The sequence below is a fragment of the Megascapheus bottae genome, chromosome 6, assembly GCF_031878675.1.
Source record: "Megascapheus bottae isolate mThoBot1 chromosome 6, mThoBot2.hap1, whole genome shotgun sequence".
NCBI lineage: Eukaryota > Metazoa > Chordata > Mammalia > Rodentia > Geomyidae > Megascapheus > Megascapheus bottae.
Genome location: NC_143514.1, coordinates 77,807,370 through 77,826,827, shown reverse-complemented (window position 1 = coordinate 77,826,827; position 19,458 = coordinate 77,807,370). Strand labels below are relative to the sequence as shown.

General features: G+C 51.8%; 1 protein-coding gene across 1 annotated transcript in view; it reads right to left on the bottom strand.

The window, feature by feature from the left end:
* Positions 1-19,458, bottom strand: part of Ciroz (ciliated left-right organizer protein containing ZP-N domains) — a 33,327-nt gene that overhangs the window by 1,278 nt on the left and 12,591 nt on the right. The window contains exons 4-13 of the mRNA XM_090334030.1: positions 18,743-18,846; positions 15,043-15,132; positions 12,363-12,490; positions 11,213-11,356; positions 7,911-7,949; positions 6,719-6,856; positions 6,137-6,221; positions 4,256-4,452; positions 3,901-4,054; positions 6-187 (exon numbers count right to left, since the gene is read on the bottom strand). Of these exons, the coding sequence (XP_090190156.1) occupies positions 6-187; positions 3,901-4,054; positions 4,256-4,452; positions 6,137-6,221; positions 6,719-6,856; positions 7,911-7,949; positions 11,213-11,356; positions 12,363-12,490; positions 15,043-15,132; positions 18,743-18,846 (1,261 nt within the window). The remainder of the gene's footprint in view (positions 1-5; positions 188-3,900; positions 4,055-4,255; positions 4,453-6,136; positions 6,222-6,718; positions 6,857-7,910; positions 7,950-11,212; positions 11,357-12,362; positions 12,491-15,042; positions 15,133-18,742; positions 18,847-19,458) is intronic.

Genomic DNA, 19,458 nt, shown 5'->3' with positions numbered 1-19,458 from the left:
CTCACCCCGGCCGGCCTATATGAAGGCCGCATCACAAGGCCCCCAGAGGCCCCCTTCCAGGCAGCCCACCGTGTAGTAGGGAGCTGGGTCGTGGCAGCAGATGGCATTTCTTCTGGAAAGGTCTCCAGTCCTGGGGATAAAGTAATCCTTGATGTGGCTGTGGAGCCAGGCAGCTCTGCTCTGAAACCTTCCAGAAAGGAGGCAGAAGTCAGCTCCCACCCAAACAAGCATAAGTCCCTTTGACTCCTACATCACCTGTTCATCAGGTGGACCAAGGACACCTGGAGGTCAAATTCAAACATGAGGTCAAGAGTTGTCTTCATGGCTGGAGCGTGCATGCGTGTGTGTGTCTGTGTATGTATGTATCTGTGGGTGTGTTGCTCTTTGGGGCCTGTGCACTGTCCCTTAGCCTTTTTGCCAATGCTGGTGCTCTACCACTTGAGTCATAACTCTCCCCTTCTGGCTTTTTGCTGGCTCCTTGGAGAGAAGAGTTTCATGGACTTGCCTGCCTGGGCTGGCTTTGAACCTCAGCCCTCAGATTTCAGCCTCCTTCCTGGGTAGCTAGAATGACAGGCATGAGTCACCAGTACCCAGAAAGAAATACATTTAAAAACCTAATTCTCAGAAACTTAGATTCCTGCAGAGATCACCTGGCACTGAGGCTTGGCATCACCAGCCACGAGCCATTTCCTCCAGTTTCCTCCCGTCTCAGCTCCCTGGTGGATGGTGCTCAGGAGAGGCCCAGCGAGGCACCACCGACTTTGGGGCCAGCTTGCTCTTGGTCCAGTGTGGGGTTGAAGCCCTGTGCATTGCACAGTTTTCCAGAATGATCTGGCCTCACCCACCATCCTCCTGCATTACAACACACAAAACCTCCCCAGATATTCCACGTATCCCCCTGGAGGCAGAGGAGAATCTCTGGGCTAGAACTCGCAAATCCTAGCCCATGAGTTAATGTAACCCTTACACATGTCTGGATGCTGAGAGCCAATGGCTCACGCCTGCAATCTTAGCTACTTCAAAGGCTCAGAACTGAGGATAGAGGTTTGACATCAGCCAGGGCAGACAAATCTGTGAGACTTTTACCTCCAAATAACAACAACAAAAAAATCCAGAAGCGAATCTGAGGTTCAAGTGGTAAAGCACTAGTCTTGAAGGTGTCTCAGCCCTGAGTTCAAGACCCAGGACTGGCACAAAAAAAAATAATGCCAGTAAATACTTAACTAAACACTTCCTTGCCACACTAAACACTGTGGTTCTAAATCCTCGGCTGGGCCAGGCACTGGTGGCTTGTGCCTATAATTTCAGCTACATGGGAAGCTGAGATCTGAGGATCTAGGTTGGAAGCCAGCCTGGGACACGGAAGTCCATGAGACTCTTATCTCCAACACACCATTCAGAAAAGGCATAAAGCGACTCTGTGGCTCATGTGATAGAGCACTAGCCTTGAGCACAAAGTGGCTCAGGGACAGCACCCAGGGCCCTTAGTGCAACCCCCAGGACTGGTGAAAATGAAAATAAATAAATAAACCCTTTGCTGGGGTGGGGGATGTCACCGCAGGTCACTGATCCATGCACAGTGGGACATTGGGACTCACTAGTCACAAGAAAAAAAAAAAAAAAAGGTGTCCTGTCCTTTGTCTAAAACATCTTGCACAAAATTCCTGATGGCAATTCAGTCTAAGAAGCACTTACTAGAAGAATGCCTATGGAGGGCAAGACAGAGCAGCCCCCAACCTGTGCTCAGTGCTTGAACTAGAGGCAGAGACAGAAAAGCAAGCACCAGCAGCTCTAATAAGATCAGAAAGATCTGGACTCTCCTGGGGGTGGGGGGTGAGGGAGGGGCCAGCAGGAGACGGCCCAGGAGACCAGGCAGGGGAGAGATTCATTCCGGCTGCCGATATTACATTAATAAAAGGAGAAACGAACATTCTTTCCCTGTATAAATCTCCCCACAGAGCCCCCCCCCCGCACACACACACACACACACACACAAATTTCTTCCTAAAATGTTTTTATTGCTATTGCTATTTTTGTAATTTATTCATTATCACCTTGTGAGGAATCTGTGCTCCCTTCAGAACCTAGGACAAAAAGCATTTTATATGTGATGTGACTCAACTTTGTGCGCGCGTGTGCACGTGTGTGCGTGCCAGGACTGGGGCTTGAACTCATGCTCACATTTGCTCAAGGCTGGCATTCTACTCCTTGATCCACCTCTCTACTTCTGGCTTTGTACTGATGAATTAGAGATAAGAGACTCGTGAACTTTTCTGCCCAGACTAGCTTTAATCTCATCCTCCTGAATACTTAGGGTTACAGATGTGAGGCCCCAACACCTTGTTGGACTTTTTTTTTTTTAATTTCTCTTTCCACACTGGACACAGCTGGAAAATAAGGGCCCAACTTGATGGTTTCTGCTCCCATCCAAGTACTTAATGAACAAAGTATTTCCTTGGATAAACTCCTATCCCTCCCCTTCTAAAATCAATGTCACCACTGCAGGAAATCGTAAAAAGAAAAGCAGCCAAGATGTGTAAAAATCTTTCAAGAAATAATTTCATTTTTAGCACACTATTAGAACTTATCCGCTTCTCCCCCCGCCCCATCCCGCCTTTTTATTTTTCCTTTGTTTCTAATTCTGAATCGGGGGCTAGATTGTGGTAGGCAGTCTCCCCCCTTTTAATCTTTAAATATAGTTCTGAATATAATTACATTTTTATGCAGCAGCAAGACATCATATCCTGGTAACAGGGCATTCTTTTGCTATTAACATCTGAGTCAAATCTCCTTTCCGTCTGTCTTCTATTGAAGACAGTCATCAAGCATGAGATGAAAGTGATCAACATCGTTTGTGAATTATGTGTATTTCCTTGTGCTGTATTTGAATGGGTTTTGCTCCTGGTGGTTTTTTGCATGTGTGAATTCCAGGTTGTCTGGTGGTAGAGGTTTCACCCAAAATAAAAAAAAAAAAAACCTTTCAAGAGGAAGTCCTGGCACTGAGCACGCGCGCACACACACACACACACACACACCACACACCACACACACGTACACCGCCATGTTCCCAGGGAGGTCCCTTGGGGTTGAGTTGTGTCCCATCCCACTGGGCTCTGTGCCAAGGAGCCTGATGTATGAAGTGAGTGACCCCAGGAAACGGAGCCCACACAGAAACAGCCAAACAGATCAAAATGAAAATGGCACATCCTGGGCCTGGCCTCCACACCCAAGCCACCAATTCCATCTTCTCATGCCCCCCCCACGGGCTTCTCATGTGCCAGATGAGAAAACTGAGGCTCAGCAATAGGAAGAAACTCATAGAGAGCTGAGGTTGCCAGAGACCTCCACGCGCCCTCCTCTCCCCAGCCGCCTGCTCCATCTCAGCAGTGATGACGCCAGACCCAGGGACCTAGGCCACCACTTAGTCCTCAATTCCAGCTGGCAGACCCAGGAGAGAAAACCTCAGGTTAGGGCCAGGCCCTGGTGACTCACACCTGTAATCCTAGCAACTCAGGAGGTTGAGATCTGAGGATCAAAGTTCAAAGCCTGCCTGGGCAAAAAAGCCTGTAAGACTCTTACCTCCAATTAACCACCAAAAAAAGCTGGAAGTGGCACTGTGGCTCAAGTGGTAGAGCACTAGCCTTGAGCAAAAAAATGCCATGTGGGAGTGTGAGGCCCTGAATTCAGGCCTGGTAGTCAGAAAAGAAAAGAAAAGAAAAGAAAAGAAAAGAAAAGAAAAGAAAAGAAGGAAGGAAGGAAGGAAAGAAGGAAGGAAGGAAGGAAAGAAGGAAGGAAGGAAGGAAGGAAGGAAGGAAGGAAAAAAGAAAAGAGAGAGAGAGAGAGAAGGGGGAGGGAGGGAGGGAGGCGGGCGCTCAGGTCAAGGAAAGGAGGTTCATAAACCAGCGCCCACTCCCAAGATATCTCTCTTACCCACACACTGGAAGAAGTTTTCCACCGTCCAGAGCATGGGGGTCAGGGACTGGGTGAAGCGCAGGCTCAGGTCCACTCTGTAGGAAGCTTGCCTCCCTGGGGCTCCCTGCGACTCCCGGCACGGCTGTGGGTGAAGAGGAATGAGGGTCCTGGCTGAGTTGTTGTCTGTGGCTGCCCCTGCTACCAGGGGCCACCTGGTAGGAGTGCTGGGCTCAGGGACAGGAGGACACAGGTCCTCAGATCAGCTCTACTCTCCTGATGGCACACTACACCCCAAAGACGGGACCTAGGAGGGCAGGACAGCGATGCCCGCCAGCGTGCCTACCTGCACGCGAAGCAGCGAGGCGGCCGGCAATCTGACCACCAAGAAATCCTGGTTCCCAGTCACAGTGCTGGGGTGGGACTGGTGCGCCCGGAGCATGCTGAGGCTCAGGCCGCTTTCCTCCAGGGCTCCTCTTCTAACCAGCCCGGGCCTCCGCCTGGGAATGTGAACCAGCACCTCTGACCCTGGCTGGGATGACACTGGAGCAGGGAGACAAGACATGCTGGGCCCTGTGGCTCACACGTGCAATCCCTCCCTCTTAGCTCCTCCTAACCAGCCAAGAGCTGGAAGTAGATGTATGGCTCAAGTGGTTAAGCACCAGCCTTGAGTGAAAAACAAACAAACAAACAAACAAACAAAGGAGAATGAGAAACCCAGAGTTTAAGCCCCAGTACCAACACAACTACCATTACCACCACCACCGACTACAACCACAAAAAAAAAAAAAATCATCTCATATCAGTTGTTTACATGCTAGCAAGAATTTTGTTGTGTCAGCCATCTCACAGGGACATTGAAAGCCAGCTCTGCAGTTGTGAAATGAAAAGCATTTGTCTCCAAATAAAGGGATTTCAAATCTCATCAACAGGGAAACATATGCTTGGCAAGGCCATCCCTGAGCCCCAAAACTCCCGAGCCCCGATTCTGAGACTTCGTCCCTGTTAAAACTCTATACAGGGCTGGGAGTTTGGCCTATGGTAGAGTGCTTGCCTACCATGCATGAAGACCCGGGTTCAATTCCTTGGTACCACATACATAGAAAAAAGCCAGAAATGGTGCTGAGGCTCAAGTGATAGAGCTCTAGTCTTGAGAAAGTCCAAGGACATTGCTCAGGCCCTGAGCTCAAGCCCAGGACTGGCAAAAAACAACACCAAAAAAAAAAAAAAAACCTCTATACAAATATGAAGAGTAAATGATTTCCGATTTACCCATACAGGACGAAGCCTCCGGTCTCAAACTCTGCACATTGTGTTCTTTAGCACTGAAATTCCTGCTGGCAGGAATTCCTGCATTCCTGGCCGCTTTACATAAAGTACATGAAAATCTGGCCTGAGTCAGAGACCTCAGAGCTACCAGGTCAGAGCCCTGGGGTTCAATGCAGACTTCAGACCCCACCTTAATTTTATTCAGTGTTCTGAGAATCCATTTGAAACCCCAACATCTAGAAGGTCCCAGACTCCAGATTTGTAGCCTTCTCATTCTGTGTGTGTGTGTGTGTGTGTCTGTCTGTCTGTCTGTCTGTACTGGGGCTTGAACTCAGGATCTGGGCACTATCCTCAAGCTTATTTTTACTCAAAGTTGTCACCCTGCCACTTGAGCTCCACTTCCAACGTTTCCCTGGTTCACTGGAAATCAGAGTCCCACAGACTTTTCTCCTCTTGCTGGCTTTGAACTACAACCCTCAGCTCTCAGCCTCCTGAGGAGCTAGGATAACAGGGTAGCCGCCAGCACCTGCCTTCTTTCTTACACAACTGACCATCCCCGAATTCTTGCACACAAGAGAACTTTTTTTCTTTTTTTTTTATTTTCTTGCCAGTCCAGGGCTTGAACTCAGGGCCTGAGTACGGCCCTTGGGCTTTCTCAAGCCTAGAGCTCTACCACTTGAGCCACAGCACTACTTCCAGTTTTTCCTGCGTACATGGCACCGAGGGATCAAACCCTAGATCTTCATGTATGCTAAGCAAGCACTCTAACACTAGGCCAAACTCCTGGCCCCACAAGAGAATCTTTTATTTGTTCCAAGCACCACCAAAGGTCTCTGCCAAGACCAGGAACTAAGAAGTGTCATGGGACAGGGAGAAAGAGAGGGAGAGGCAAAACACAAAAGAGGCAGGAAGAGGCAAAGGGGATGAAGAGCGGGCATCGGGGTGCTCGGGAGCTTACCCAGTGGGCAAGCAGCCTCTAAAGAGTAGGCATAGCTGCCACCCACCAGCCAGAGTGGCAGAAGCTCCATGGAGATGTTCTGCACCTGGGGAAACAGGACAATCCCTTCTGTGACCCCAAATAGTGCTCCTTCCCCAGACCCAAACCTCCACAAGCCCCCCCCCACTCCCAACTAGTATCTCAATGAAGCCCCCAGTGTGCTGGAGGAGCTCAGGGCCAAGGCCCACTGCTCTCGTGTAACCAGGAAATATTATTTAGCAGGGATATTTTTAGCAGGAAGCAGGCTGGGAGCAAATGTCACATGAGCTGTCTTCTCTTACCCGGCAACTTTGGGCTATTTAAAGAGATGGTAATTTCGTCTCTGCCACCATGATCAGGACGCGCTGAATTCATGATTGCCCGAGCCCCTCATCTGCCGAGCCGAGCACTTTACGCTAATGGGACCCAATTTTCAAACCTGCCTGCCTAAATCTGTCCAGTCTCACAGGCAGCCCCTTGGAGGGAGGTGAAATACCCTTTGGGGTATTCAAGGTTCCCCACTACCTCACCCCCCAAAGTCGGGCAGAGTCGTTCCCTGCTGACCTCCTGTCTCTGCAGAAGGTCTCCCCTGGGGCTTTGTACAGTGACCGTGGTGACATTGATGTCCACGTGCAGGCCCATCAGGCTGGCATCCTCCAGAGACACCACCATCTCCCCCCGAAGAGACAGCAGCCACGGGGTCTAGAGGGATGGAGGAGAATGGGGGGCTTGCAAGGTAGAATGGGCTGGCCCACGCGATGGGATGGCAGCCACTCGGAGGCCTGTACCCTCGTGTTTTGGGGGACACACAATGTGACTGAATGAACCAGCACCACAGCCAGTTGGCCCACAGGCGCAGCTGGAACCCAGTTCCTGGGCCTGGCACTCGTGGCTCACGCCTGGAATCCCAGCCTCTCAGGAGGCTGAGATCTGAGGATAGCATGACAAAGCCAGCCCGGGAGGGAAAGTCCAGGAGACTCTTATCTCCAATAAACCACCAAAAGGCTGGAAGTGGAACTCACATGGTAGACCTCCGAGGTCCTGAGTTCAAACCCCAGGACTGGCAGAAAAAAATATGTAAACAAATAGAGGAACAAACTCTGGCCCCTGGGAACTTGGTAGAGAGAATTTTCTCTGGGAAACACTTTCCCCCCTTCCCGCAATGCCCATCCAGTGGCTGCAATTCAGACATGGAGGGCACCAGAGAAATCTTTGTAATTCTCCCACCAAGACCCCAGCACACAAGGGTGGGTGCTGTCCCCTGGGGCACTCTCCGAGACAGGACCAAGCAAATCAACACCACCTGTCTCAGCCTGGCACTCGCTGGTGGCTCATGCCTTATTCCTAGTTCCTCAAAAGGCTGAGACTTAAGGACTAGGGTTCCAAACCAGCCCTGAAAGACAAATCAGAGAGAGAGGTCCTTTGCTCTCTGCATCATCAAGGACCCAAGGAGGAGAGCTGTGGCTCAAGTAGTAGAATGCTAATTTTGAGTAAAAATGCAGGGCTGGTACCACATACATAGAAGAAAAAAAAAAGCCAGAAGTGGTGCTGTGGCTCAAGGGGTAGAGCTCTAGCCTTGAGAAAGCAGAACAGTGCTCAGGCCCTGAATTCAAGGCCCAGGACTGGCAAAAAAAAAAAATGCTAAGGGGCAGTGCGTAGGCTCTGAGTTCAAGTACCAGTACCGTCTCCAAAACAAACAAAACCCTTTTGCCTCAGCTCCATCCTCAGCCTGGAAAATTGCTCTTTCCCCACCTACCTGTCCACTGCGCATCCTCAGGGGCAGAGGCCGAGAAACCTGCAGAACACAGAGGAAGCAGCATCTCATGGCAAGCTCTGAGCAAAGGTGAACAAGCAAACAGCTGCCTGAGCCCAGGAACCGCAGCCATCCCCGCCGCGGGAGGCCACAAAAGAGTCCTACAGCCGCCTTGTTTGCTCATTAAGCCAAGAAAATCGTTTATGCTCTTGGACTCAAGTGTCAATAGACTCGGGGAAATGTCACTGCTTCAGCTGCTTCCCTGGGTCGGGCCAAGGGGGCAGCTGGGGAGCCAGGCACAGCTGGGGAGCCCAAGGGTGGGGGTGTGAGGCTCAGATGCCTGCTTTTCAGAACTGGCTTCTCTGAACATTGTGCCCGTGTCTCACGCCTGTAGTCCTCACTACTCAGGAGGCTGAGATCTGAGGATCATGATTCAAAGCCAGCCTGGACAGAAAAGTCCGTGAGATGCTGATCTCCAATTAACCAGCACAAAGCTGGAAGTGGAGGGATGACTAAAGTGCTAGAGCACCAGCCTTGTGCCAGAAAGCCAAACAAGAGCACCAAGCCCAGAGTTTAAGCCTCACTACTGACACACAGGCACTGGTACACGCCGAGAAAGTGTATGGCATGTCTGTGCCACCGTCCTGAGGGTGACCAGATGTCCCAGACACCCTGGAACTGAAGAAGCCAAGTTCATACTTCTGCTACTGCACTGAAGACAGTTCCAATTAAACCAGGGTGGTGGGTCCTCTCGGTGGGCATCAGCAGAATGGTGGCATTCTCCCACCTTGTAGATGAGGGCCAAGGAGTTTTTTGGGTGGGCATAGGATGTGCCTGAGCCCCTGATGTCAGCGGTGCCACCTCTGCCCTGCGATTGCCCCTTCTACTGTCTCCAAACCCCTTTGACTTTGCTGTGGGGTGGGGAGGTGGAGGCACAGGATAATTCCTGGCCAGCAGAGAGTGCCTCAGAGAGCATGTGACACCCCCAACCGATGAGGACACGGAAGTCAAAGATGCCCACCCAAGGCTTCGTCCCCTCCTCCCACAGAGAAGACGCAATGAAGTGAGGGTGGCCAGGAGGGGGAGGAGGGGGCTCCCAGCTGCCCAGAGAGCCACCACGATCACCAGGAAACTTGGGCCGGCCCACTAGAAGCCCCGTTGGGGGCGTCTGGAATGTCTTGTGTTTGGGTCCAGGTACTGGTCACTCACACTGTCACCCTAGCTCTTCAGGAACCTGAGATGTGAGGATCACAGTTCAAACCCTGCCCAGGCAGGAAAGTGTGAGACTCTTAACTGCTCATTCACTACCAAAAAGCCAGAGCTCCAAAAGCTAAGAGATTGCACCCAGGCCCTGAGTTCAAGCCCAAATACCAGCACTGGGAAAAGAAAAGAAAAGAAAAGAAAAAGAAAAAGAAGGAGCAGGCACAGTGGCTCACGCCTGTAATCCTAGCTACTCAGGAGGCTGAGATCTGACGATCACAGTTCAAAGCCAGCCGGGGCACTAAAGTCTGTGAGACTCTATCTCCAATTAACCACTAGAAAACCAGAAGTGGGGGGTGGCTCAGGGGTAGAGCAACAGCCTTGAGCTGAAGAGCTCAGGGGCAGTGCCCAGGCCGAGTTCAAGCCCCATAACCCTCCCCCCCAAAATAAATAAATAAAAAGAAGGAAAGCAGGAAGGAAAAGTGTGATCAAGCGTGCAGGCCAAATGTGAGGTGCCCTTTAAATGATCGCACTCAGACTATATTTAGGGCCCGCGGACATTCCTCAGGACCTGGACAGCCTTCAGTGGGAGCAATCGCTAATCACTGCATTGAGTTTACGGGTGCCCCCGGGCACACTTAACCCAGGGCAATGAATAGTTATTGCGCTGCCTCCCGCTCAGGGCCTGTGGGCACACTTAAGCGAGCCTCGCAGATCGCCGTGAGCAGGGCACGGCTGGGGTACACCCTTGGGCCCCTGCGCCATCAGCAGGGAGAGGCAAAGTATTAAATATCTATGTGTCCTGTGCCCACGGCTGCATTTAGCCAAGGGCAAGGCCGGTGAAACGGCTTTAATTAAAACTTAATGCAAGTTCAAGGTGCAGCCACGGAAGCAGCAGCTGCGAAAGTCACCAGGAATGAATCAGTGGATTCGATGAGCTTCTCCGAGCAGGGAGGGGGTAGCAGGGAGGAGGGCTGGGGCAAAGACTTGTCTTCGGTCTCTTGCATTGCCGCCTGCTTCTCCACAAGCCTGCCCAGAAATGTGGGATCCCCACCTGCCTGGTGAAGTATTCAATGACAGGTTCAGGGGGCCAGGAGCAGGGGAGGGGAACCCAAAGCAGGAGCCTGGCAGGGAAATGGTTTTCTCAGCTCTTCTCTTCTGGTGGTCTTGGACAGACACCAGCAGCACTGTCCCCCCCTTGTGGCAGCTCCTATAATTACAGGCCCAGTGCAGAGAAAAACATTCAGCCCTGATGATCAGAGGATGAATGGCAATCTCAGGATGGGTAGGGGGAGACCTAGCAGCTCTCAGAAGCACCAACGGCAGGCTTGTGCTCAAACCAGACCATTACAAATTCAGATGGAGCCGGGCGCCAGGGACTCACGCCTGTAATCCTGGCTACTCAGAAGGCTGAGCTCTGGGCATCACGGTTCAAGCCGGCCCAGGCAGGAAGGTCTGTGAGACTCTTCTCGAATTAACCACCAGAAAGCTGCAGGCAGCACTGTGAGGTAAAGCAGTAGAGGACCAGCCTGAGTGAAAAGCTCAGGGACAGCACCCAGGCTCGGAGGTCAAGCCTCCCAACCGACTGACCAACAACGACAACAAAAACCAAAGCAAAACCCTCAAGGATAGAGCTCACCCCCTGAGTTCAAACACACACAAAATGCCCGGCAGAGCCTGGTACCCTGCCAGTAGCCATGCTGTCTGTTGTCTGTCACATGGCCCTCTAGCTGCTGCCTTTCTCTGGCTATGACCCAAGGCTCAGGAAACATAGCCACTTGCCAGGGTCTCTGAAGAGGAGCCCAGACCCTCCCAGACCCTCCCAGGCTCCTCCCAGGCCCCTCCCAGACCCTCCCAGGCTCCTCCCAGGCCCCTCCCAGATCCCTCCCAGGCCCCTCCCAGGCTCATCCCAGGCCCCGCCAGGCCCCTCCCAGGCCCCCTCCCTGTTCCTCCCAGGCCCCTCCCTGTTCCTCCCAGGCCCCTCCCAGGCCCCTCCCAGGCCCCGCCAGGCCCCTCCCAGGCCCCCTCCCTGTTCCTCCCAGGCCCCTCCCAGGCCCCGCCCAGGCCCCGCCCAGGCCCTCTCAGTCCTTGCCCAAGCTCACTACCTGAATGAAGGAGGGGCTGCAGAGCACGCTCTGCTGGCCAGGCCTTGGAGGGACCACAGGACACTTCATTATGTAGCGGTAGCTCTGCTCCAACCTCTTCACCCCTTTGCGAAAGATTCTGATTTCCAACCTGTAATTTGCTTTCTGGAAGGAGGACAGCATTCATGTGCACAGATGAAAGAAGAAAACACAGCTGAGAGGCACCATTAGAGGTCAATGCCTGTCCCCTGCGCGCACGAAATTAGTCTCATGGAGGACAGATGAGGAACGGAGACAGAAGCCAGCAGGAACTGGGGTTAGGGTCCCACTTTGGAGGCTACCAGACCATCGCACCAAGAGCCCTGGGGCTGGGGACAGCTGTGGGGTTCAGGAAGGTCACCGTGGCCATATGCAACAGGAGCCTGAACGCCCTCAACATGTGTGTGTGTGCATGCATCTTCATGCACGCAGTGCCACACCTGGGACTCGAACTGAGGAACGCATGCTTTCCTTTTGCTGTTTAAAACCGGTGCTCTAACCCTTGAGCTCCACTTCTGCCACCTGGGTTGTTAATGAAAGAGTCCCATGGATTTTCCCCATGCAGGCTGGATTTGAACTGTGATCCTCAAATCTCCTGAGTAGCTAGGATTACAGGCGTGAGCCATGGGTGTGTGGCTCATGTGCAAGCCCAATGCCTCCCTCTGACAGGCAGAAAGCTCGCAGGCTTCCCTGGGTGCCAAATAAAATGGGCCAGGTGCTTCCTGGTAGCTCACACCTGCCGTCCTGGCTCCTCAGGAGGCTGAGACCTGAGGATCATGCTCAAGGACAGCCTGGACAGGAACAGTCAGGGACTCCCTCGTGGACACTTAACCACCAAAAAGCCAGAAACGGAGCTGTGGGCCCAAGTAGTTGAGGGCTTCTTGCCTTGAGGACAAAAAGCTACTGGACAGTACCCAGGACCTGACCTCTAACTCCAGTACTGCTGCAAGAAAGAAGGGGGAGAGGAAGGAAGGGAGGAGGGGAGGAGGGAGGAAAGAAGGGAGGGAGAGCTGATTTTATTTTCCAGGTCTGGGAGCATGGTTCAAGGGGTCGAGTGCCGGCTTTGTAAGGACTAGACCTTAAGTTTGATCCTCAGCAGTGCAAAATGAAACAACAAGCTTTTCACACCCACCTCCTTTTGCACAAAGCAGGCTGAGTACAGAGCCTGGAAAATGAAGCGGCCCTCAGGCCCAGGATGCAGAAGGAAACCACACTTGGCTAGAAGAGGACCCTGGCTGCCGGGGGACCTCCTCCAGGTGCCTGCGAGGAGAAAGGACAGCGCTGCGGTTCACCACAGAGGCTGCTTTTCTATTGAGGTTAGAAGCATCCGATGCCCCATGCACACCCAGAGCCTCCACCCGCCGTGCCTGGCATGTGCAGGAAGAGATGGGCAGCAGCCTGGAAAGGTAATGCCTTGTGACTCCACTCTAGGCATGTAAGCAGACTCCAGCGCCTCCCCTCTCTGTGCCCATCCAAGGTGTCATCTCTGCTCTTGTCTCCTGCCCCTGCCCCACAGCATCGAGGTCCTATTCAAACCTGAGTCAGAATTATCTGTCCTACCTCTGTCCACATGTCCATTTCTGACCCAAGCTTGCCTGGTGCACACCTGCCTCGGGGCCTTTGCACTGGCTTCATGAAGCTCTTAGTATCCCATCACCTGCTAATTAACTGATGTATTATAATAATAAATGATGTTCTGCTGCCCTCCGCCCAATGTCAACTTCATGGCCCCAGGATTGGGGTTTTTCTGTATCAGATGCATCCCAGCTGCAGATAGGACTTTCGGTAAATAGTTGTTGAATGAATGAAACACAAAGAGAATTTCAGCCAGGTGCAGTGGCTCATGCCTGTAATCCCAGCTACTCAGGAGACTGAAATCTGAGGATCACAGTTCAAAGCCAGCCCAGATAGAAAAGTCCATGAAACTTATTCCCGAGCTGTAAGTGGCTCAAGTGGCAGAGCACCCACATAGGGTAGAAAAAGTCAAGTGAGAGCATGAGGCCCTGAGTTCAAGCTCCAGTGCCAGCACACACACACACACACACACACACACACACACACACACACACACAGAGATTCTCCCTGCTAAATGGATTATGGACAGCTTTTATTACCTTTTTTCCACTTGTCCAGATTTCCATAATTATCTTGTATTGCTTTTGTCTTGTTATTATTTTTTAGTTTTGTTTTGTCAGCCCAGGGCCTGGATGCCTTCCCTGAGTTTTGTGCTCAAGACTAGCACTCTGTCACTTGAGCTACTGCTCCACTTGTCATTTTCTGGTGGTTCATTGGAGATCAGAGTTTCACAGACTTTCCTGCATGAGCTGGCTTTGACCCACAAGCCTCAGATTTCAGCTTCCTGAGTAGCTGGGATTACAGACATGAGCTACCAGCACCCAGCCTGTTTTGATTTCTTGTTTCTTTTCTTTTTTAGTCATGTTTTCAAAGTCCAGAGTTTCATGTTCAAGTACTTTGTTATGTCATTGACAGGAGATGGATGGCCCCCAGTGGAGGAAGGCAACTCCAGAGAGCGTTTACGTCCCCACCTAAATTGTCTCCTGACATGCTTTGCTTTTAAAAAGCAGGCAGCTTCCAGGGCTATCTTTAGCAAGAGATCAAGCCGGGAAGCAAGGCTCTGAAAGGTAGATCACTGGGGAAATAAAGTGTCTAAGCTTGGATGTGCAAATTGACCCAGATCATTTTAGTTTTGCATTCACGTTTGCACGTTGTAAATATTTGCCTGGCACCCCACTGTTCACACCTGCTTGCTGTCCCTTCAAGTTTATGGGAGGCAGCAGGCACCTCATCTCTTCACCTCACCTGGCAGGGCTGTGTGACATAAAATCTCCCTCAAAAGCCACAGGTGCCTCTGACAGCGCCTGAAACTAATGGCTTGTGGCTGGCCGCTGTGACTAATTTTCTGATTATTGACTTTATGATTTTACGCTTAAAACTTCTTTATAATAACACACAGAAAATGTTTAATGGGCTCTATCCAGAGCCATAAAAATTACTTATTGAACAAGTGTTTTAAAACTATTAATCTATTGTTTTCCATTAATAATGGCTCTCCAAAGAACAGGCGACAGCTTAATGTATCCACAGCATTTCTTCTGGAAAAAGTGGCTTTTTAACACACTAAGACTCTTGAGATTCCACAGCCCTGCTAGCCTTTTGGGTAACTGACCCTCCCAGGACAGAAGTGGGCCTCATCAGCCAGAGTGGACTTTAAGAATTTCTAGAATGAAGCCAGGCATTGGTGGCTCATGCCTGTAATCCTAACTACTCAGAGGCTGAAATCTGAGGATGGCGGTTTGAAGCCAGCCCAGGCAGAAAAATCCCCTGGAGACTAGTAGCTCTAATTAACCACTAAAAATCTGGAAGTGGTGCTGTGGCTCAAAAGAGGTAGAGCACTAGCCCTGAGTAAAAGAGCTCCGAGACAATGCCCTGGCCCAGAGTTCAAACCTCACACACACACACACGTCCTGAAGGTGTCCAGCCACTTCTCTGCCAGGGCAGTTTGGGTCTGGTGGCACATCACCTCTAAGGGACACCTCTTCCCATGTGTCCGGACATTCATTCACTCAGCAAATATTTCCTCTGAAGGCCCTCAGCCCCAGGTGGGCTCTTTCATCCTGTCCCCAGCTGTGGACCACGGAAGAGGGTGGTTTAGGCAGGACGGGCAGGGGTGTGTAACAGGGTGGGTTCTGATCACAGTGGCTGTGAGCAGAAATGGAAGTGACAGAAAGGAACAGCAGAAGAGGGCCATCCAGACAGGGGAAGGCCCTGTCCACTCAATGGCTGCCACTTACCTGGCAGGTGCAGGGTCCAGGCCAGCCACTGCCACAACCCCTCCATGTGGGGCTTGGAGATCTGCAGGGTCATGTAGTCTGAGAAGCACTCTGTGGGACAAGATGGACGAGACATGCATCCTGGGAGGGAGGGAGGGAAGGAGGGTGGGAGGTGGACTTCTCTCTCATGCCTGCCTCAGTGGACTAGTTGGCAAAGGTGACGTGGTCATCCTGACAGCTCTTCAAGGGTTTATAGAGACCGGAAGCAATGTGACTTGACGATAAATGTGTCAGCACTAAGTAAGAGCAACGGGATCTGAATCCCACGGTGTGTGTGTGTGTGTTTCGGTTTCTTCCTGTGAACGGATGGCATGATGAGAGTGTGCAGACGGTGAGGATGGGGAGGATGGCGGTGTAGAGGTAGTGACAATGAAGAAGCCCATGGTAGTGAGGGAGGTGACTGTGAGAATAGGAACCACAGCGATGGGGACGGTAGTGATGGTGGAGATGGTGGAGGTGGTGGTTGGCGGTGGAGGATGATAGAGATGGTGGAGGTGGTGGAGGATGATGGAGATGGTGGAGGTGGTGGAGGATGATGGAGATGGTGGAGGTGGTGGAGGATGATGGAGATGGTGGAGGTGGTGGTTGGCGGTGGAGGATGATGGAGATGGTGGAGGTGGTGGTTGGTGGTGGAGGATGATGGAGATGGTGGAGATGGTGGTTGGTGGTGGAGGATGGTGGAGATGGTGGAGGATGATGGAGGTGGTGGAGATGGTGACAATGGTGGTTGGTGGTGGAGGATGATGGAGATGGTAGAAATGGTGATGGTAGAGATGGATAGGGGTGCAGATGAAGGCAATGCAATTACATGGAGGATATGAGACTTGGAGTTCAAGCAAAGAAGCATCTTTGCTGGTGGCAGGACAGGTGCCTGGGTTATGGCAATGGCTTTCAAGCAGAATGGATGGGGCTTCCCTGCTCTCAGAGCGCAGGACCCAAGTCAAACCCCTGCCACACACACATGTATCAGCTCATCAGGTAGCCAGGAGAGCAAGGGTCCAAGGACACCTGAGCCAGCAGACCGCTTCCCTGGGGACTTTGGGGACCTCATGGAAAACACAGAAAATGGAGCATCTGGGTTTGGAGGTGTGGCTCAGGAGGTAGAGTGCCAGCCAAAGCTCTGGATACCAGGTTTGAGTCTTGGTCTTGACCAAAAATGGAAATGTGGTTCCTGCCTCCTCTGCACATTATGGCACTGAAGAAATCTGATTAGGCCCCGAGAGACTGAGAATCAAATGATTGAGTGAGTGGGAACTCGTCCCAGGACATTGGAGTCAGAACCGTGGGGTGGGACAACCCTCTCATCCTGGGACCCTGAAGCTCAGCTGAAAACTCCAGGCAGCAGGCCCAGCCTGCACACAGCCAGAGACACGCTCGCGAGAGCAGCATCCTAGAGACAGCCCATCGCTGACTCTGACCATCCACGTCCCATTTTCCCCACGAGCCATGGGGACACTAAAATGCCAATTCAGGCCCTTCCCAGAACCGCCAATGGCTCCCTACTCCCCTCAGAACGAAGTCAAAATCCTTCCATTGTCCTTACAGCACTGCTCATTGGTCTCCCTTCCATTCTTGGTCTTTCCTCACCCCCACCATGGCATCTCTGCACACGCAGTTCCCTCTTTTATTGTTATTGGTCACGGGGCTTGAACTCTGGGCTTAGATGCTATTCCTGAACTCTTCAGGTCAAGGCTAGTGCTCTAGCACTTGAGCCATCGTGCCACTTCTGGTTTTCTGGTGGTTCACTGGAGATAAGAGTCTCACAGACTTTTGTGACCGGGCCAGCTTTGAACCATGATCCTCAGATCTCAGCCTCCTTAAGCCAAGCTTACAGGTGTGGGCCACCAGTGTAGCGCTGTTCCCTCTTTCTGAAACACCAGGCCTCACTCCTCACCTTGCCTTTTCTCAGTTTAAAGACCGCTCCTCCCGGAAGCACCCCCTGACCAGCGCCCACCTTCTCTCTCCCCTGCCTCTGCGTCTTTTCCTTCCTAGGTCACGTGGGACTGCTCTGCAGTTTTCCATCTACTTCTTCCAGTGGAGTGATGCTAGGTGAATATGAGCTTGTGTTTCACTCAGGTGACAAAAGGCTTGGGTGGGAGGGGTGGGGCGAGGCTGTGCCTGTCCTGCCCATCATTCTGTGCCTAGGGCAGTTTCCTAGATCAGTGTGTAGGCCCTGGCAGCGGCTAAGTGTACCCCCAGGAAATGGCTGTGGCTGGAATCTGGGGTGGCCTGAAAATGGGGGATGGAAGAGAGTCAGTCTACTCTCCTCCTGCCTCCCCCACAGGCTGATCCATGTCTTCAGTTGTCCACCATGCCCACCTCCCGGCAGGCCTAGACTTCCACTCCAAATCCACAGGCAGTGTCTGCAGCCAGTCACGTGCAGCACAGGAATCTTCCAGAACCTTGCTGGATGAGACCTTCTCCCCCAGAGTCCAGTCCAGCCAGGCCTTCAGAATGAGCCAAAGATGACAGAAAGCTCAGGTTCCACAGCCATCAGATGTGACCAACTGATGACTCAAAAAGTAAGAAGGTGGGGCCAGGAGCATGGCCTAGTGGTTGAGTGCTTCCCTAGCATGCATGAAGACCCGGGTTCGATTCCTCACTACCACATACATAGAAAAAGCCACAAATGGTGCTATGGCTTAAGTGGTAGAGCTCTAACCTTGAGAAAGTCCAAGGTCAGCGCTGGGGCTGGCAAAAAATAAAAAATAAATTTAAAAAAGTGAAAAGGGAGGGAGGAATCTCCTGTCCTGAGCGAATTTCTCTTCTAACATGAACCATGCAATTTGCCAGGCAGGACACACGGGGGTGGAGGGACAGAGAGGTGGCCCTGGAGTGACCTCTCTGAGGCTCCATTTCGTCTTCTGCCAAATGGGTATATGCAGAGAGAAGACTTCCCTTGGCCCAAGGAAAGGTTTGGCCCCTTGGCTCCTGGGAGGAAAATGCTAAGCATTTGCAAATATGGTGTTGTTTATCTGGGGAGGGGGGCTCTGACAGCCTATGCGAATGATGTGATTTTAGCCTGGGAATCTTGCACTACACGATTTCCATGACTTAACATACAGGTGGTCAGACAAGCTGCACAGCTGGACACTGAAAAACTCTGGACACTGAAGCTCTGGGGAACATGCCTGATTAGCAACTCTCTTGTCTAGTTGCTACTAGCAAAAGTCAGTGTGGTTCCCCTGTCCCCAGTGAGACAGGACACAGGGCAGTGAATAGTGCCTGAAAGATAGACACTGGTGGCTCCCGCCTGTAATCCTAGCTACTCAGGAGGTTGAAACCTGAGGATCATGCTGCAGACCCAGCCCACGTAGGAAATCCATGAGATTTTTATCTCCAATTAACTTCCAAAAGCCAGAAGTAGAGCTGTGGCTCAAGTGATAGAGCACTAGTCTTGAACATAAAACTTCTGGGACAGCTCCTAGGCCCTGAGTTCAAGCCCCAGGACACACACACACACACACACACACACACACACACACACACACTCAGGCACCAGCGGGCAGGTGACCCAGTGCTTGTACACGAAGACCCCAATTTCTTGTTTGGAAAAGCAATGATGACATTTTTTCAGCTTGCACACAGCTTGGCATTATCTGTCCATGCCTAGAGAAGAGCCTGAAGCTGGCTGCACACCAGAAAAGCGTGATTACTTTACCTGTGGAGGGAGCACCCAGAGCAGGGCGTGGCCGGTCCCTGACTGACCCGGAGCTGGGAATCCGTAGGCATGCCCCCGGATGAACATAGATGAGACCAAGGAACCTGCATAGAAGAGGGAGGCGTGGGGTCACAGCCCAGCCCGCCCTCCTACCTTCAATCAGCCCCACGGTGTCACTTCTTTTCTTGCTGTTATGAGATTGCTTTTGTTTTGGAGGGGCAGTATGTGTGTGTGTACACACATGCAGTGCACACGCACTGGCCCAAGGACTTGAACTCAGGGCCTGTGCACTGTCACTGAGCTCTTCTGCTCAAGGGTAATGCTCTACCATTTGAGCCACCACTCCAATTCTGGCTTTTGGTGGCTGATTGGAGATAGGACTCTCAGCTCTCTTGCCCTGGCTAGGCTTCAAGCCACAATCCTCAGATCTCAGCCTCCTGAGTAGCTAGGGTAATGGGTAAGAGGCAGCAGCGCTGGGTATTTTGTTGTTTTGGGTTTGGTTTCCATACTAGGGCTTGCACTCAGGGTCTCAAACAACCTCTTGAGCCATATTTCACTTATGACTTTGTTTCGGATTAATGGGAGATAAGAGTCTTACAGGCTTTTCTATCCCGACTGGCTTTGAACCTGGAATCCCTGGCCTCAGCCTCCTGCGTAGCTAGGATTATAAGGTGTAAGCCACCATCACCCAGCTTATTTGGGGTGTTTTGTTGTTG